This window comes from Bos taurus, chromosome 10 (genome assembly GCF_002263795.3).
Source record: "Bos taurus isolate L1 Dominette 01449 registration number 42190680 breed Hereford chromosome 10, ARS-UCD2.0, whole genome shotgun sequence".
Classification (NCBI taxonomy): domain Eukaryota; kingdom Metazoa; phylum Chordata; class Mammalia; order Artiodactyla; family Bovidae; genus Bos; species Bos taurus.
Genome location: NC_037337.1, coordinates 29,881,970 through 29,900,977, shown reverse-complemented (window position 1 = coordinate 29,900,977; position 19,008 = coordinate 29,881,970). Strand labels below are relative to the sequence as shown.

At 40.0% G+C, this 19,008-nt stretch overlaps 1 protein-coding gene and 1 non-coding gene across 9 annotated transcripts in view; both read right to left on the bottom strand.

The window, feature by feature from the left end:
• Nucleotides 1–3,020: 3,020 nt before the first annotated feature.
• FMN1 (formin 1) overlaps nt 3,021–19,008 on the bottom strand; it is a 503,899-nt gene continuing 487,911 nt past the window's right edge. For 7 of the 8 annotated variants that reach the window (XM_059890798.1, XM_059890801.1, XM_059890799.1 and 4 more), the window contains 2 exons: nt 12,691–12,775; nt 3,021–11,534 (listed from right to left, as the gene is read on the bottom strand). In XM_059890798.1, the coding sequence (XP_059746781.1) occupies nt 11,490–11,534; nt 12,691–12,775 (130 nt within the window). In that variant the 3' untranslated portion in view covers nt 3,021–11,489. The remainder of the gene's footprint in view (nt 11,535–12,690; nt 12,776–19,008) is intronic. The other variant, XR_009496164.1, reaches the window with a different exon arrangement.
• Nucleotides 15,216–15,288, bottom strand: TRNAC-ACA (transfer RNA cysteine (anticodon ACA)). Its single transcript has one exon. It is a non-coding gene; the product is annotated as a tRNA-Cys (tRNA).

Here is a 19,008-nt window from a genome sequence, read left to right as displayed (position 1 = left end):
TAACAGTGATATAACACCTCAAACTGGTCAGAATAGTTGTCATCAAAAACTCTGCAAATAAATGTTGGGGAGGATGTGGAGGAAAGGGGACCCTTGTACACTGGGGGTAGGAATATAAATTGGTACAGCTACTATGGAAAATAATATGGAGGTTCCTTAAAAAACTAAAATGGAGCTACCTTATGATCCAGCTATTCCACTCCTGGGTATATATCTGGAAAAAATGAAAAATTTGAAATGATACATGCACTCCAATGTTCATAGCAGCACTACTTACAATAGCCAAGACATGGAAGCAACCCAAATGCCATCAACAGATGACTGGGTTAAAAAAATATTTCACATAATGGAATATTATTCAGCCATAAAAAGAATGAAATAGTCCCATTTGCAGCAACATAGATGGACCTAGAGAATATTCTGCTTAGTGAAATAAGTCCAACAGAGAAAGACAAATATTGTATAACTTTATGTGAAATCTAAACAAGAATACAAAATAAGTGTATACACAAAACAGAAAGAGACTCACTGGCATAGAAAACAAACTTGTGGTTGCAAAGAGGAGAAGGAAGGTGGGAGAAGGACAAATTAGGGTTACGGAATTGATAAATATAAACTATTGTATATAAAATAGGTAAGTGGTGGTCCCGTGGCTAAGAATCTGCCTTCCAATTCGGGGGCTGTGGATTTGATCCCTAATTGGGGAACGAAGGTCCCACATGCCATGGAGCAGCTAAGCCTGTGAGCGCATGCCCCGCAACAAGAGATCTCACGTGACACAACACAGATATGCAACTAAGGCCTGACGTAGCCAAATACATATTTTTAAAAATTTAAAATAGATAAGCAAAAGGGATTTAAGGTATAGCACATTATCTAATAATCTATAATGCAATATAATCTGCAAAAATGCTGAATCACTATGTTGCACACCTGAAACTAACACGATATTGTAAATCAACTATACTTCAATAGTAATGGGAGAGAATGCCTGCATTCAGAGGAGTAAGACAAACATTTCTGTGCTGTGATAGGCGGGCAGAGAGAAGATGTGGGGAAAACAAGTAGGGAAAATTTTGAAAATAATCTGAAATTTAATTTTACAACAAAAATAGGAATAAAACCAAATGGAAAGAACAGGGCAAGTTACTGAGGCAAACTGTATTATCCAAAAATGGTTGTACCAATAAATTTCTCATCTCACAAGCTCTTCCTATAGTATTGACATTCCTCCATCAGGAGGTGAGTCCTTTTTGTCCATTCCATGGGAAGAACTTCATAAATGCCTCAATCAATAGATACAATAAAAGTAACTTTAAAGCCTTGGTCAAAGAAAATACTACCTATTTCACCTTGGACATTCAAGCAGACCTGTAGAGACAAAGGCCCTGAGGCCCCCAGCCTAGAGCCACCAACAGTTTGGCAGCCAAGTGAGTCAGCCACCTTGAAGGCTTATGTTCCAACCATCCAGATGACAGCAGACCCAATGGATACAGCACTAAAACAATATGAGATTCCAAGTGAGAACTGTCCAGTTGAGTTCTTCTCAAACTAACAAGAACCATGAAAAATAAGTGATTATGGTTTATTAACACTGAATTTGGGGGTATTTTGTTATGCAGCAGTTGATAACTATAATGTTACCTTATCTTACCTTTCGTCCTCACACAATGATGGGCATGAAGCAAACCTTACCTGGAGGAGACTTAGAGGCATACAAGCAGGCGTGGCTGGTGCAGGCCAACATTAATGTCTTATTTCCATGAATACATCATATCCAGGTGAAAGGAGACAGCTAGACTCTAAAGGGGAATAGTTAGTCCCAGGAATTTATGGCCTATTAGTTGGACCATTGGCATACCTGGAGTATTTAAAGAATAGGCAAATATGTATACTTAAAAATTCAACAGGTACCACTATGCTCTGCAAGGGAGAGTAAATCTCAGTAAATCAAAGAGGAGATTCTTCCTAAGGTGGAATATTTTTCCTAGGTCTTTATGACACAGAAGTCTTCAACCTCTACTAAGTACTTTAATTCAAGGTACAACTTTAATAATGGTTTCTCCAAACCCTTAGGAGCATTTGGACCCTACTTTCCAAACAACAGTTCTAGAACATTTCTCCATAATGGGGTCTTTTGAAGAAAAGAACTTAATGTGATGAATGAGTTGAGCAGGTGGAAGGGCTTTGGCCTTAGGGTCAAGAGATGTGGATTTCAGTCTTGATGTATTTACTAATGCTGAGTATAACTTTCAACAAGTCCCTTGAATTACAGTGGTTTTCAACTCTGTGAAATGGAGATTTTTATCCAGTGTCCGAAGATTTTTGCAGCTCTATGACTCTGATTTTAAAGCTCTCCTAGTGATAAAATGTCTCCCCAGATGATAACTATGTGTGTTCATTAAACCCATTAGGGCATATTTCAGCAAACTTCTAGAACTCAAGAGTGCATGGCATTCAAGTATACTGAACAAATGAATCAGTTAAACATGCAATCACAAAGACTGCTCTTCTATTTCACAGAGCAGTGTTTTGCTGAAAGTCTTTTAGTTTTTTCATAAATACCTGCATTTATCTTATCATCTGCCTGAAAAGAATTTGAATGTTGTATTTAGTGTTAAAATACGATTATATTTCTGTTCTGTTTCCATACTCTACCAATTCATAACACAAAGTCACCAATCCTGTGGTTCTCCACCCCACACCCAACCTTGGGCAATTTATGTTGAAGCAGAGTTGCTTTCAGGTCAGTACGGTTGAGACCATGCTCGGCTGGGTTTGCCTGTTTGGTGTTAGCCTTGAATGCCTAGTCAGATTTCCCACTGTTGGTGTGGAGGACAGAGGAGAAAAAAGAAAATGCAGATGATGGACTTACCGAGATCCAGCTTTTGTAGTTCAGCAGTAATGCTGCCCTCAAGCAGTAAGGCAAGTTAGAAATGATTGTATTCTCCACATTATAGCACTGCTGGGATACTATCTTAAATGCCTCGTGGAAACAGATCTGTACTGCACACCAGACAGACATGAAACCAGAATTTATTAAAATACCCTTAGCATATTTACAATTGGAAGCCATGAATGCAGTTCTCTGCAAGTTCCAAAAAAATAGAATTCTATCTCTTAAAACAAATTAAGAGAGGTATCAACAGTAGGATAAATATAATCTATCAGAGACAGAAGTCTTTGAACAGACAATCTACATTTTCTAACAAATATATATACACTATGTACAAAAATACAATTGATGTGAGGACCAAGTAGTGTCAGGAAGGAAAAACATACACACACACACACACACATATATTCATTATGTACAAATCCGTATTGATTCCTTCACCTTTTCTTTTTAAAAATAAATACTTTATTTGGTTTGCAAATAACATTTACAAGTTCAACTAGCGAGCATTTCTCAGTTTTGACAAAATTAAATATGCAAAAAAATTAGAAATACATATTTTTAAAAATTTAAAGGGAAAAAAATACCTGAATCCAATTAGCTTATTAAAAAATATCCACGAGTGTATAATACAAGGTTTCACGTCTTTAAAGTGCCTTCTCATTTCTCAAACTGTCTTCATTATTGCATAAAAAACCCTTTAAGATTACATCTACAGATTGGTCTAATAATTAAACAGAAAAGCCAACTTTTCTCCAGGTCAAATGGTTGAATATTTAAGATACGCTTAACTTTCTTTTTAAGTGCTTTCAAGAGGGTAAGTTACTGTTGATCTGAAAATAACCACAAATTGTCAACATCCTGACCCAGCTTCGTGAAGATGTTTGAATCATGAGTAGTAGTAAGAACTGAGGGGCAATAAAAAGCCTATGATTCAAAATATTTGCACAGAATTTAGTCACTTTGTCCAGCAGCACAGAGATTCAACACTGGAGTCTTATGCATCATAGCTGGTGACCTGGGCTGATTTATACATTTATCAAAAGAATGGTCCTTCCTTAGACAGTTGTAAAGTAAAACTCTGGGAAACTGAGAAGGACTGGAACCACCCCTCTTCTCAAGCCTCTTAAAATAAAGTAGAATAATAATAAAAAAAGAATTGTATTTTCCATCTCTTTTATGGATTTTTCCCTCTTTGCTTAAGTGATGAGGTGGTGCTGACATTAACAAGAAGCAGTCACAAGGCTGTGTCTCTCTTGGTGACAGCCGAGCTCCCTGTCCACAGGGCTGGGGGATGGAGCATGGGTGTGGGGCGATGAAGTGAGGGCTCAGGGGCACTTCAGGTGTCTGTGGGGGAAAGAGGGACAGAAAGCTGGGTCCTGGAGAAACAGTAAAGCGAGGCAAATGTCACTGTAGGATGTGAAGGAAGGGGACACAATGCAGAAGTACTGAAAGGAGAAAAATGAAATGAAGCTTGATGCCAAAATGAATTTTAAACAGGCAGTGAGGAAACAGGAAGGTTCATGGATAACTGATCCCATGGAAATTAATCTGAAATTCAATGCAGTTATTTCAGCAAGCACAGGCCAGTCCACTGGTATGTATCTGCTTTTCCAGCACACTGTCAAGCATGGACCAATAGGAGATACTGGGCACTCCCACTGCCCTCATACATATGCCCTGAGCTTCTGTTGAAAGGCTGCCCATGATACAACCATGGCAACAGTCACCAGCTCCCTAACAATGCATTATATCAGCAAAACATTACACCCTGGCCTTGTTCAAATTTTCCTTTTCTACTGTCTATTTTTCTCCATCATCCCATTGCTTGCAATCTTATAACACCAAATGAAGACACATAACTGCATGGATCAAATTAATTTTAGGAAACAGGGTCAAGGGTGTTGCTAAGAAAATTAAACCCTAAAGGTCTTGAAATAATTTACATTTCTGTTAGGCCTGATTCTCATTAGGACACTGACTGACTTCATTTGGGTTCTGGGCATGCAGGCCAGTACTGACTTTCCAGGCCAAAGCACGATCCCCTAAATCAAAGTCCAGGGGCACTCTGCTTCCCATGCTAGTCTAAATTAAAACTCAATGAGAAGGAAAAGACTATGATGAATCAATGACATATTTTCTCCAAAGAATCTTAAAAATTATTCAATTTCTAATTTTAAAAGTTTCTGTCTTTTGAGGAATATCTTCGATTGTTTCTTTAAAGAGAAGTCCTTTTTTCTTAATGCTTATGTTCTTCAAAGATTTTACATCCTATTAATAATAATCACATTATTTGCATCTTGAGAAATTAAAAAATTGTAAAATTAATATTTGGTATGGACTTAGCCCAAAATCCCATGTGTGGCACCCTGGGCTAAGAGAATGGTCACTAGACTTTCCCCTCTTACCCATGGATTTGTTTCTAAAGGAAATGGACATCTTTAGAGGATTTTGCAGGGGGCGATATGAGTGGGTTGACACTTCATGCCTTGGTGGTCAGATGTGAAGGAATAAGATTATAGATAGGAACAAGTTGCCAAGAACAAAGGGGGTAAAATGAGCTACTTACAGTTTGCTGAAATCTATCTAAGATGTATAGATTATAAAGCTCTTAATCTCTTATGGGGACGACAGTATAATCTTTGTATGCTATGTACCCAATTTTATATACGTCATGGAAACCTGGAATTCAAAAATCCATCCCAAGATACCCCAGAAAGCTTTGCATTCCTAAACACACCTATCAACCACGTCATGGGGCAGTGCAGGGTAACTTCCTTTATACTCAGTGGTCCATGGGACTAGCCTCTCATTCTAGAAAGCTGACCCAGGTGAATAAACAAAAATACATTTGTTTCATGAGACAAGAATGGAAGCAAGTCTTAGAAGAGAACAGGGAAAGAAAGTATGTATAATTTTGCCAAAGATGTTGATAGACCTCTGGGAATGTATGCCTGAAAACATTAGATTTCTTACTTGATATACTAACTATAAAACACTGCCAGCTCACACTATATATGGGGAGAAGTACTCATTCTCTTTTAAGACATTCTTAACAGCTTCAAAGACAGAAGAACCCCTTGGTGTCTGCACAGGTAGAATTTAGGCAAACAGCCTACAAAACAGCTTAAGGGTGGTAGAAGGTTGCTTACTCCATGGAGAAGAAGGCCAAATTGCTGTGGGAAATTGGGCTCATTTGCATTTTGCTCACCCAGTGCTACTGAATTTCACACAAAGCATTAAAACAAAAACAAAAACAACAGCCCACAGAAGTCTATGAATAAGCTTTCAGAAAAGGAGATACAATGGTGATTCTTAGTATATTTAAGAAAATATTGAAAAATAGAAAGTTATATGAGATGGAATGTAAAATAATGGCTTTAGCTACCACTCTATATAAAAACTTGAGATTAAACCAGTCTTTCCCAGATTATAGCATGAAGAAGATATTCATGAACAAGTACTCTAGAGACATAATACGCAAGAATGAGTTTGAGCTCTGGCTAACGTGAACCATCATATCAGAGAAGGGAGGACGAGAAGAAAAAGGTCCTCTATGTTACTATTTATCACCAGGATGACTGAGAGAGGAGCTGGGGGTGGAGAGGTAATGAATCCAGAAGCTCCAGTAAGGACAGTCTGACCTACTAGATGCGGCTTTGCCCCGCTAATCTCTTCATTGGTAGGAACCTCATGGGCACCTTAAGAGACAGAGACACCTTGCTGACATTTGCATATCTTCACATTTCCAGGTCAGCTGTCAACTACAAAAACTTCTCAAATGCTAAGTTTATATCACAGGGTTGATTAAGGGTCTTGGAAGAAATAAAACTACTGAACTGGTTTCCAGTCTGACATGTTAATAATACTCTGGAATTCACTACTTCCCAGCAAAGCACTGATCTGGGAGGGTCTGGTAGATTGCCTGCTCCCTGGGAGGGGAAATGAAGAACTGTGAAACTAAACTTCAATGCCTCTAACAAGGTGTCAACAACCGACGGGTTTGCAGACATGACACAAAATGAGCCTCCGAGTCGCATACAGCGGTGTAACTGAGCCCAGTGATGCCTGGATTCAGTCACTAATGGAGTTATAAATACAATTATGTGAGTCTCAAGGAGCCAGACCCGCTGAGGCCTGTGCCAAAAGGTGCCTTTAAATGACTTCTGCACCAATAACAGACAAGGTTCCGACCAGCCAGACTGTCTCTCTCCATAGCTGGAAAATGGAAATATGTTCAACAAAGTTATTTACATTTTGGAAAAGTTAAAAACTAGCCATTCATTTCAAATACTGTAAACTTGTCTGCACAGACTTTTTTCTCTTGTAGATTTCTTTATGATAACAAAGTAGCTGACTTGAATGAAAGTTCATTTCTTTATTCAGTCCACCCTCTTTAGCTGTGTTTCTATGGTAAAAACCTGATATATGAAGTGTGGTATTCATGCTTTTCTGGATGGTCCATCCATTTATGAACTGCTCTTACAAGAGAAGCAGAGAAAGGAAATTTTAATTGTCTAACACTTCTTTCTCTACATACCACTTCTCTTTGTATGTGATTTTTCCAAAAATAAATTGTTCAGAGCAATACTTCACTCTCTTGAACCCACTATGAAAATTGCCTGGTTTAGGCTGAAGTCTCAAGTGGGCAGTTAAGAGCTTTACTTTGTCCACACTCATCAGTCCTCACAGCTGTTCAAATTCTTATATGCTTAGGACCTCTACAACACCGGGTTTCACAATATGTCCTTCTTTTGTGATTCAGGAACTAATTAATTTGTTGACTTCCAAATCTGCTGATGCTTCTTTTCCCCTTCTACCTTTTGGTCTTTTTGTTTTTAAATGATGAGAACGGGCAAGATCAAAGAAAAATGAAGCTCAAACCTAGTGGAGAGTTCTTGTTAGCAATTTTTAGACTATTTAAACTAATTATAGAATTGGATATTTGATATTTGCATCAGTTATTTTGGGGGTAAAAGCTATGTTTTTTTTTTGACTTCTTCCTCCTCTTCACACAGAAAGCTCCAATTTGGTTTTATCTTTGTTTGGCAAGGGTGGCAGTACTACAAAACAGACCAATTTAGAACATCAGGGAATGAAGTTCCCATGTCAGTGTTACAGTCTGGTTATTGGGAAAGAGCCCACAGGTCTGCACCGCTAATTCCCCTTCATATTCTGGCTGACTAGGTGCTGTGTGCTGTGTGCAATGATCTATGTTAGTGACACCAGGCAAGAATGAAATAGAAATAAAATATGTTGTCCAACAAAGAAGTAAAATTAAAATTTCCCCATGCAGATGGTATAATCTAGAGAGAGAGATGTGTAATCCCAGTCCAACAAGCAAATCTTTACCAAAAATACACTTACATATCTTTTGATACATCTGATCACGGTCTTGGAAGGACTGTACCAATGTCTTCTTCACCTTGCTGAATACTACCAAAGAGTTTTATTCCTTCCTTTAATTTCTCCACCAGCAGCATATGAGCATTTGGGAAATGCCTTTCCTTACGGTATTTATGAGAAAAGGATGTGCCTAAGAGCGGCTGAGCAGGTGTGCAGCATACACTATTCTTACCGGGAAGAAAAGAGGACTGAAGACCGGAGTCCAATCTGGCATCCAGTTTCTCATCATGTTGCCCACTGTTTTGGCTAAAACATTTAAAGATGGAAGAGCATGACTGGATCTCTTTATTCTACTTCCCAGATTTCACTTTTTTCTCCATAGTTCCTGGGTAGTTGCAATGAATGTTTAAAGAGATTTCATAGACATCAACCCAAGGATTCAAAAGGTAACTTCTGAGCAGCAGGTGTATCACCTGTGACTCCTGGGCCTTGCCTATCATCATATCATTCATTTCTTCTTGGCTACCTTTTCCCTTCACCGTGTCTCCGCCCATAAACTGCCTCTTGGGTTAAAAAACCATATAGCACACCTCTGCCTCACTTGATCCTCAATACTTCATAGGCCTGTTTTTCACCTAACATGTTTATATAATGCTTTTATGTCATATATGATATACTTGTGTGCTTGATGATTATGCAGGTTATGCAAGAATCTGAACTGCTATCCACTGTGCCCTCAGCTTTAATGAATCTTAACTAGGCAGAGATGATGTTGTTTTAAGTTAAGTTTCTCTGAGTCTGATTAGTGAGTCAAATATGTCTGGTTAAACACAGGGTAGAAATACTGGCCACTGTCCCTCTTGTGCAGGCAGGGCTGGGCTAAGAACAGCCAGACATGCCCCAGCTGCTAACTACTCACCATACCCCAACTACTTAACATACCCCAACTACTTACTCATGAAAAGTTTAGTGACACCTGCTGTAGTTAACACAATCTCAGCTGCATATTGGATAGGTGATTCTCTCAGGGCCTCTGGGTTGTTTAAGATGATCCACCTTGGACAAAGTCTTGTGAACTTTTACCAAGCATCAGGTCAAGTTACAAATGAGGGCACCGTCGCACTGCAGTCCACATGCGGACTTGGGAGGGGTGTCCAGATGCCGAATGCAGGATGCAAATTGGGTGAGTCATGGGGATCCTGCCACGGTGTCTTCACACATTAACAGTACATTGGACTCCCTAGGTTTTCCCAACAGAGGTAGGCAAACTTTGCTCTTTAGAAAAGGTTTTATTTTACTGCCAAATTCCGGTCTGTCTGCTATAATGAAATCCAACTTGAGCGTGGGTAAAACAGGCGCTTTTTCTTTTGTCCGTTAATACTAGAAGGACTGTCACAGAGTACAGGGTAGCTGTAAGTAGGATTTGTTTCAAATTGAGGAATTTCTTAGGTCCTCACCATTAAGTGAAAATGAAGAGAAAAACAATCTAAGAAAGCAGTAAGAAAGGCTTGCTCACAAGCAACTATTATTAGCCATATAAGTTCTTACCAGCTCTTCTGTTTTGCTTGTCTTATTCTTTTATTTTTTGGGGGAAAAAAAACAAACCATGTTATTACATTCCTTTTTTTTTTTTTTTTAATTATTAGAAAGACTGGCTAGCACCTGCAGGAATATGGCCTTGTGACTAGATTTGATCCTGACTCTGCATTCCTGGGCATTGTATTAGGATATGGTGCTGCTGTAATTGGCTATATCTATTATGGGGTCCCTGTGGGGGCTGATAACTAGCAGGCAGGTCCTGGGTAGACACTCAGGTACCTGGCAAGGTGAGGGATTCTGGCAAGATGCTGGGGCAAGGGGCAGCTCACACATGACCAGCAGATGGGGAAGGGTGTTAAGGTTTCTGCTCTTCTTTAGATGGTCTTCCACCAGTTGGGAGGAGAAAGCTTGGACCTCTTTCCTTTCAAGACTGAAACCTGATAGGCTTTGATCCTTACCTCAGTTCACCCCAAGTCTCCTCTCTTCTCCTCTCACAGCATAGGAGAGTGGCGAGAGGTCCAAGGTGGTTTTCCTGTGACTCTAGAGGCAGTAATCACACGGGCTTCCAGGGTCAGAAAAAACTACCTATTGAACTCAAAATTCAATATCAATGTAATCACCCTCTTCCCATTTTGATGTAAAGAACTTTTTTACTACCCTCTCTTTTTTGGACATTAAACCCCCCTGCTTCAACCATAGGTCACATGTCTGTCAGTCAAGGTCATGATAAACAGCTCCAAGTAGCATTTGCTCTCCTGTCTAGACACTGCCTCCCAGGGTGCATGGGAGAGGTCCAGCCACATTCAGTCCCAGAACCTGGTGTACAGCTCAGCTGCAGTTCAACATGGTGTATCCACTCATAGATGATTTGAGGTGTGAAATGAACTCTGGCTGATACTGGGTCACTCATCAAAGCAGATGCTTTGACCCCAAGTCTGTTGCTGCTCAGTTATCATAGTTTTTTTTTTTTTTTTTTAAATAAGGGGTAGAGAATTCCTAGTGGCCTAGGAAACCTCAATGAACTGATATGAAAACAGAGGAATGGGTCTTGCTAAATGGCTAATGCCAACTACCTGTATTATAATTTGTTCTCCAGAAAGAAGTTTATGACTATTTAACCTCCTTCTCCATCCATGTATAATTCCATGTTCTGTTCTTTCTAACACGTGAAAAACAATGAAAAAATAACCATTTCTTGAGTGTGGGGCATACAGTCTTGGGCCTCTTAAAATAATTCTGGTAAGTCTCAACATTTTTGGCAAGAAGGGTGCTTCAGGATCTTGCTGCAATAGAATCAAAATGCAGGCTTGATTATTGTAAAGATCAAGGCTTGAACTTGCTCAAGGCAGCTGTCACAAAAAATCCATCTCTTCTTCTGTCACAAGTTTACATATATCATGCTTGGGTTAGAAAGCTTGAGGTCCCTGATTTAAAAAAAGAAAAACTCAAAAATCTTGGTAATTCTCTGGTCTTGTAGTGAGGGAACTTTGGACCTCTAGAAGAAACAGTTCTCAAATACTTCTTCAGCAGCATTTCATTGTTCCTATGGCTTAACAAGGGGCTTCTTTAAGAAGGCACAGGGTTCTCGGAAAGAGATGAGCAAAATAAACATTGAGTGACGTATCTTTTGAGGGCTTCTTGTAGCACCGGTGTTACAGAGGGTCATGCGGGTGCTATGCCTCACCATCACTGCTCTCCTGTGTCTGTGTTAGTTGGTGCTCACGCTAGCTTCCTTCTGACGCAGTCTTTCCTTCTGTTATTTGAGACAAAATTGAGTTTATTATTATTCCTTTTCCTAAATTTTCACTTTTCTCAAATTTTGATATGTTTCTCAAATGTTGGTGTATGATGCTGAATAGAGTTGTACCAAATGCCCTAGAAATGAGAGGATAGAGGCCTGGGGAATGAGCAGTGGATAACGAGGGAAGAAGACAAAAATCTGAGTTGAGCCCACTGCCACCAAAAATATAGATACACCACATAAAGATGAGTGTACCAAATACACCACCAAATGGGCACAGAACGTTTCCATTCAGGTAGGAGCTCTGTAAGCCAACCATGGCTGTCCCTGATGAAGTCGTATAGCCCTGACTTCCCCATTTCTCATTCAACATTTGCTGAGCTGCTGATGGGGTTGTTAGGAGAACACTGTCGTTGGTTAACAGAAATCATCTCACTTACTGACCACTTAGATGGTCAAAGAATTTAAAGCAACTGGCAAAAGTACTAGTGAAGAATGAAGTAACTTCACAACTGGTAAAATACAACTACTAAGTGGCTAAGCTGGGACTTGAACCTCTATACCTTGGGTTCCTAACCATTCAGCTATTCCAACTGTATCGTGGAGATGCCTTGTGATCAGTATTGCCAGTGGGACTGTGGAGGACAGCTTCCCTTCCTGGCTAGGAAGACACACTACTAGTCTGCTAGTTTCTATCCTAGGGCGAGCAATCAGGGGACCAGTCAGCAGTCTGAAAAGTGGTCTTAGGTAGGCTGTATCTTTCTGCATCTCAGTTTTACCAACTAGCAAAAGAGGCTACTCCCTGCCCCTCTCTTTAACAAGGAAAAGGAACTGTTGAGGGCAAAATTCTCCAACAAGTTCAGGAAAAGGGTACTTTGAGATGAAGGGGATCTTTGTGTGAGGTGCAATGGGCAAGGATGTGAAATGGCAAGTGACTACATTTGGTTTATCAGGAAAGGACCCTGTTTGAATTTGCTAGAAGAGCACACAGGGCTGGGTTTTGCTCCTCACCTATGTCCTTTCTCACCATGTGGTATCCTGGGATGGGAACTGAGAATATATACACTACTCATCCCTCTGAGTTTCATCCTTTAAATTTAGGCCCACTCCTGGGTGCACCTCAGGCATAGTGAAAAGCCTTGAGGTTATGATGAAAAATGCATCTCACCAGACTAGCCGTGGGGTTGATTTTCTTTGTCTCCACTTTCTTCTCTGCTGTTAACTTGCTGACTGATTCCTGAGCCATTTTCAATCTGAAATCAAAACAGGGAGTGGGGAGGAGACAGGAGGAAAAGAAAAGAGGAGAAAAAAAGAAAGAAGAAAAAGGTCAGGTTAAACAGAAATCCAAATACTGCTGAATTAATCAGTTAGCAGTCTGAAATATAAGGGGTGGCTTTTCCAGTGCTTTTCATGATTAAATTCAGACTCTGTGAGGGTATCTCCTCTTGGGTATCAAAACTGATCTTCCTTCACTGAACTGAGAAGCTCACTGAGATCTGCTTGGGAAATCTGTGCTTTTGTGACCAAGGTAAGAGTTTCTGATCTATGGAATACTGGATGGACTCCCTGTACTCTAAGGGCACACGCCAAGGCTATCTGGCTTGTGAACCACTTTATCCTATCAGCAGACAGGATAAAGGCAATCTGAAAAACTAAAATTTTGGAGAAACATACAAAACTGCAAATATTAAAATCCACCAGAGAGTTCCCTGGCTGTCCAGTGGTTAGGACTTGGTGCTTTCACTGTCTGTCAGGGGCTCTGGTTCAATCCCTGTTTGGAGAACTAAGATCCTGCAAGCCATGTAGCACAGAAAAAAAAAAAAAAAAAAAATTCACCAGTTCACATCAAGAAAGTCAAAAGCCAACCTACAGAATGGGGAAAATATTTGTAAATCATGTATCTGATAAAGGACTTACATTCAGATTACATGGATAGCTTACAAACTCAAATAAAGAGACAAATCACCCAACTCAAAAAATAGGCAAAATATTTAACTAGACATTTTTCCAAAGACAGATGGCTCATAAGGACATGAAAAGAAGCTCGACATCATCAGTCAGAAAAATACAAAGCAAAACCACAAGGAGATACCACTCCTAGCCCCTAGGGATGGATAGAATTAAAAAGAAAGACAATAACAAGCATAGAGATGAGGATGTGAAGAAACTGGAATCCTTATACACTGCTGATGGAACTAGAGAATGGTACAATCACGTTGGAAAACAGTTTGGCAGCTTTTCAAAATGTTAAACATAGTTAGCATATGACCCAGCAATTCCACTACTTGGTATATTAATATATGTATACCCAAGAAAATGAAAATTTGTCTATAAAAAATATACATATGAATTTTTATAGCATTATTTAAAATTATTTAAAACAGCCAAAGTAGAAACAGTCCAAATTTTTGCATTAGCTGATAAATGAATAAACAAATGGTAGTATATTAACACAACAGAATATTTTAAGGAATGAAGTGCTGAATGAAAGCTACATCATGGATGAACCTAAAAAATCCATTTTATTAAGATAAATGAAAGAAGCCAGCTACAAAAATCCACATATTATATGATTCCATTTACATGCAATGTCCAGAGTAGGTAAATAAAAGAAACATGAAGTAGATTAGCAATGCCAGGGGCTGGGGGCACTGGAGAAGTGGGAGTGACTGCTAATGAATAAGGGGTTTCTCCTAAAACTAGGTATCAGTGATGGTTGCAGATCCTTGTGAATATATGGAAAACCACTGAATTGAACACTTTCAAAAGGGTAAATTTTACAGCATGTGAATCATATCTCAATAAAGTTGTTACTGAAAACCTAATTCCACAACATGACATTATTTCTTACTCAGCTTATCAATTCAACAAGGCAGTATTTCTCAACCATCAGATTGGCAAATCTAACAGAGAATGTCAACTGACATTGAGGACAATAATGGGTGATAGGAACCCAAAACATGTATGAGGGTGTGTGAATGTACACAGCAAGCTTTGGCAGCATCAAGTGAAACTGAACACATACATACCCTATGAGCTATCCATTCCTCTTCTAGGGAGATACCCAAAAGAAAATTTTAAAATTAGACACAGGGCTTTCATTGTTGCAATATATGCAATAATGAAAAATTGAAACAACCTAATAATCAGGTTCAAGAGGAACAGGATAGATGATAAGAGCAAATAGTAACAGCTGACATTTACAGGGTGCGTACTGTCTGCTAGGTACTAGTCTCCCTGCTTTATTTGAATTAAGCCATTCAATTCTCCCAGTAGCCCTGTGAGATGGAAACCTTCACTGTTTGCATTTTATAGGTCTTAAGCACTGTGTTGTCGTGTGTGTGCTCGGTCGTGTCCAACTCTGCAACCCCACGGACTGTAGCCCATCAGGATCCTCTGTCCATGGAATTCTACAGGCAAGAATACTGGAGGGAATTGCCACTGCCTATTCCAGGGGATCTTCCCGACCCAGGGACTGAATTGGAGTCTTGGCATCTCCTGCACTGGCAGGCAGATTCTTTACCACTGAGCCATCTGGAAAGCCCAAGCACAGTGCACACACACACACAGAAGTCGCTCAGTCGTGTCCGACTCTTTGCGACCCCATGGATTGTAGCCCACTAGGCTCCTCAGTCCATGGGATTTTCCAGGCATGAATACTGGAGTGGGTTGCCATTTCCTTCTCCAGGGGATCTTCCTGACCCAGGGATCGAACCCGGGTCTCCTGCATTGTAGGCAGGTGCTTTACCATCTGAGCTACCAGGGAAACCCATCAAAAACACAGAAGAGTAGTAGTAAGTTTCAAAAGGATGCCAGTTGAGATCTTTTATAGATGAAATCTACTTCCTAGAAGTCAACTCGCCAATTATATGCATAGCTGGAGACAAGAGTTGCCAGTCCAGGTTCGATGCACGATACTGGATGCTTGGGGCTAGTGCACTGGGACGATCCAGAGGGATGGTATGGGGAGGGAGGAGGGAGGAGGGTTCAGGATGGGGAACACATGAATACCCATGGCGGATTCATTTTGATATTTGGCAAAACTAATACAATTATGTAAAGTTTAAAAATAAAATAAAATTAAAAAAAAAAAAAAAGGTCCAACTGGAAAATATTTCGGGTACCCAATTAGATCCAGTTATTCTGCGTCTGTGGATTTAAAATGATCATCAGTGATGCTTATATATTATATTCATTTAACAGAATACAGTAAAACTGTGAAAATGAATAAACTAAATCTGTGGACGACAATTGTGGATATCAGAAACATGATGTTGAAAGAGTGACAGATTCTGAAGGGTGAGTGAGTGAAGAGGCCATCCAGCCTGGTGGTCAAGTGCTCAACTCCAGAGCCGGACTAATTCTGGCTTAGAGTGGGGATTCATTCTCAGCCCCACTACTTATTAGCTGTGTGACCCTGGGCAAGTGACCTCTCTGTGCACCTAGAAAAGGAGGTAACAACAGTGCGGGCTATGCTGAGTCACTGAAAGGACTGAGAAGTGCTGCTCCAGGCACAGTGTAACCACGCAGCATAGGTTCACTAGTGCTGTTACTGTGTGTGCGTTATGCTACTTTGTGTAGACGCTGGGGAGTAGTGCCCACAAAAGACTGTTCACAGATGCCTGCACCTGTATGTAAACATCTATTTATACTTACATGCAGACTGGAAAGAGACTAATTTCATGATAGAAGTTATTGCTAGAAAGATGGAAGAAGAGAATGACTTTGGGAGGTGATATGTCTAAAGGAGAAGAGGGTGGCAGAGGATGAGATGGTTGGATGGCATCACTGCCTCAATGGACATAAGTCTGAGGAAACTCCTAGAGAGAGTGAAGGACAGGGAAGCCTGGCGTGCTGCAGTCCATGGGGTTGCAAAGAGTCAGACATGACTTAACGACTGAACGCCAACAACAAACGTCAAACAGAATTCCATTTTTATCCACAACATTTCATTTTCAATTATAAAATCTTAAAGAATATGTGGCAAAATGTTAACAATTCTAGGTGGTGGGAATATAGGTGTGTTGCGATCTTTAATATGTTTACTTAAAAATTTCTTCAAAAATGTTTTGTTTTTGAATGTCTGTGTTTTAAAAATGTCTTCACATCAAAGACATAAAAAAATGAACATGCTTTTTTTCAGGGCCTCAAATCTGAATCTTTCACTCATTACTAATCCCATACTTGCTTAATACTGAAGAAGTGGCTGAGCGCCTTAGCTTGTTACTTCATTTTGCACAATTTGTTTGAAATACACACTTCATAATCCAATCTCCCTGCCCACATGCACAAGTTAGTTCAATGAATTCAACATGCTGACTTGTGCATCAGAAAAGAAAAATGAGACAAAGATGAGCAATGTTTTATGTAACCCAAGAAATGCATCTGCAGAGCTGCCGTGAGAACAAGCTCTGGCATAGGTCTGACATATATACCACACTGCCTACTAAACTTTTCTGCTTGCAGCAGTAACTGTCACCATACCCACATAAGAAAAGAATGCACCAGAAGGAGCAAATCCTGTTCAGACTGCATTGGAGACCAATCAGTAAGGGATCTGCAATCAAGATGAGGCTGTGGCTTGTAGCACCTTCTTTCCTTGGTTTTCTCCAGCAAGATTTGTTTTCAACAAGAGCACCTATTGTTCATCCTTTAACCTCAATTCCAATGGAATTGCTTGGAATTACTATTCCTCCTGCAGCTCCCTAACTTTTAGGAAATTTGGGGGTCATCTTTTGCCTAAGTAGTTCCTTTTCGCCTTAGGATTCTGATCTCTTCTCCCGGAACTGGTCTTCTACCATGATGCAGGCTCAGCATTGCCTCCCCCGATTCCCATATTTCTTAGTAGCTCTGCAATCACTTTCCATGTTCTCTCCGTATCCGGGGGTGGCGGTGGTGGGGGGGATGGTGATTGGAAAAGGGGAATTAGGTAAACTGGGAGATAACCTAACATCCTGTCCCCACTGTCAACCATTTCCTATTGCTCTGTGACTGTTCTGTAGACTGAGGTTCTCATGCACACCCCAGGTTTTCAAGGACAATTCTGATCTCAGTGATTCTATCTTGCTTTTCTCTAAAGATTCTCATTCAATTATGATGTCTCCCTTTCACAGGGCACTCTAAAAATCAGAAAGGACTGAGAGGAATCAAAGCTTGGTGCAAAGTAGCTTCAGCATCAGTGAGGCTTGATTTTAACTCCAACTCTGCCAGTTATCAGACAACTTGGAGTGAGTTAATCAACTTTCAGTTTCTTTATATATAAAATGGTATGATATACATACGTATTATATGTGTGTGTGTGTGTGTGTGTGTGAGTCTGTGTTAACTGCTCGGTCATGTCTGACTCCGTGACCCCATGGACTGTAGCCCACTGGGCTCCTCTGTCCATGGAATTCTCCGGGCAATACTAGAGTGCACAGCTATTCCCTTCTTCAGGATCTTCCCAACTCAGGGATCAAACCTGGGTATTGTGCATTGAAGGCAGATTCTTTACAACTTTAGCCACACAGGGAAGCCCCCAAACAAACAAAAAAACAACAATCATATATGAAGTGAAGTGAAGTCGCTCAGTCGTGTCTGACTCTTTGCGACCCCATGGACTGTAGCCTATCAGGCTCCTCCGTCCATGGGATTTTCCAAGCAAGAGTGCTGGAGTGGATTGCCATTTCCTTCTCCAGGGGATCTTCCCTTACGTGGTGTTACTGTGAGTTTTAAATTAATTAACATATCTAGATCAAACTGCCAACATCCATTGGATCATAGAAAAAACAAGGGAATTCCAGAAAAACTTCTGCTTCATTGACTATGCTAAAGCCTTTGACTGTGTGGATCACAACAAACTGTGGAAAATTCTTTAAGGGATGGGAATACCAAACCACCTTACCTGCCTCATCAGAAACCTGTATGCAGGAAAAAAATTAACAGTTAGAATTGGACATGTAACAATGGACTGGTTCAAAATCATGAAAGGAGTATGTCAAGGCTGTATATAATCACCTTGCTTATTTAACTTATATGTAGAGTACATTATGCAAAATACCCGGCTGGATGAACCACAAGCTGGAATCAAGATTTCCAGGAGAAATATCAATAACCTCAGATATGCAGATGATACCATCCTAATGGCAAAAAGTGAAGAGGAACAAAAGAGCCTCTTGATGAAGGTGAAAGAGGAGAATGAAAAATTGGCTTAAAACTCAACATTTAAAAAGCTAAGAACATGACATCCAGTCCTATCACTTCATGGAAAACAGATGGGGGAAAAAATGGAAACAGTGATAGACTTCATTTTTTGGTGCTCCAAAATCACTGCAGACAGTGACTGCAGCCATGAAATTAAAAGATGTTTGCTCTGTGGAAGAAAAGCTATGAAAAACCTAGATAGTGTATTAAAAAGCAGAGACATCGCTTTGCTGACAAAGCTCCATATAGTCAAAGCTATGATTTTTCCAACAGTCATGTATGAATGAGAGTTGGGCCATAAGGC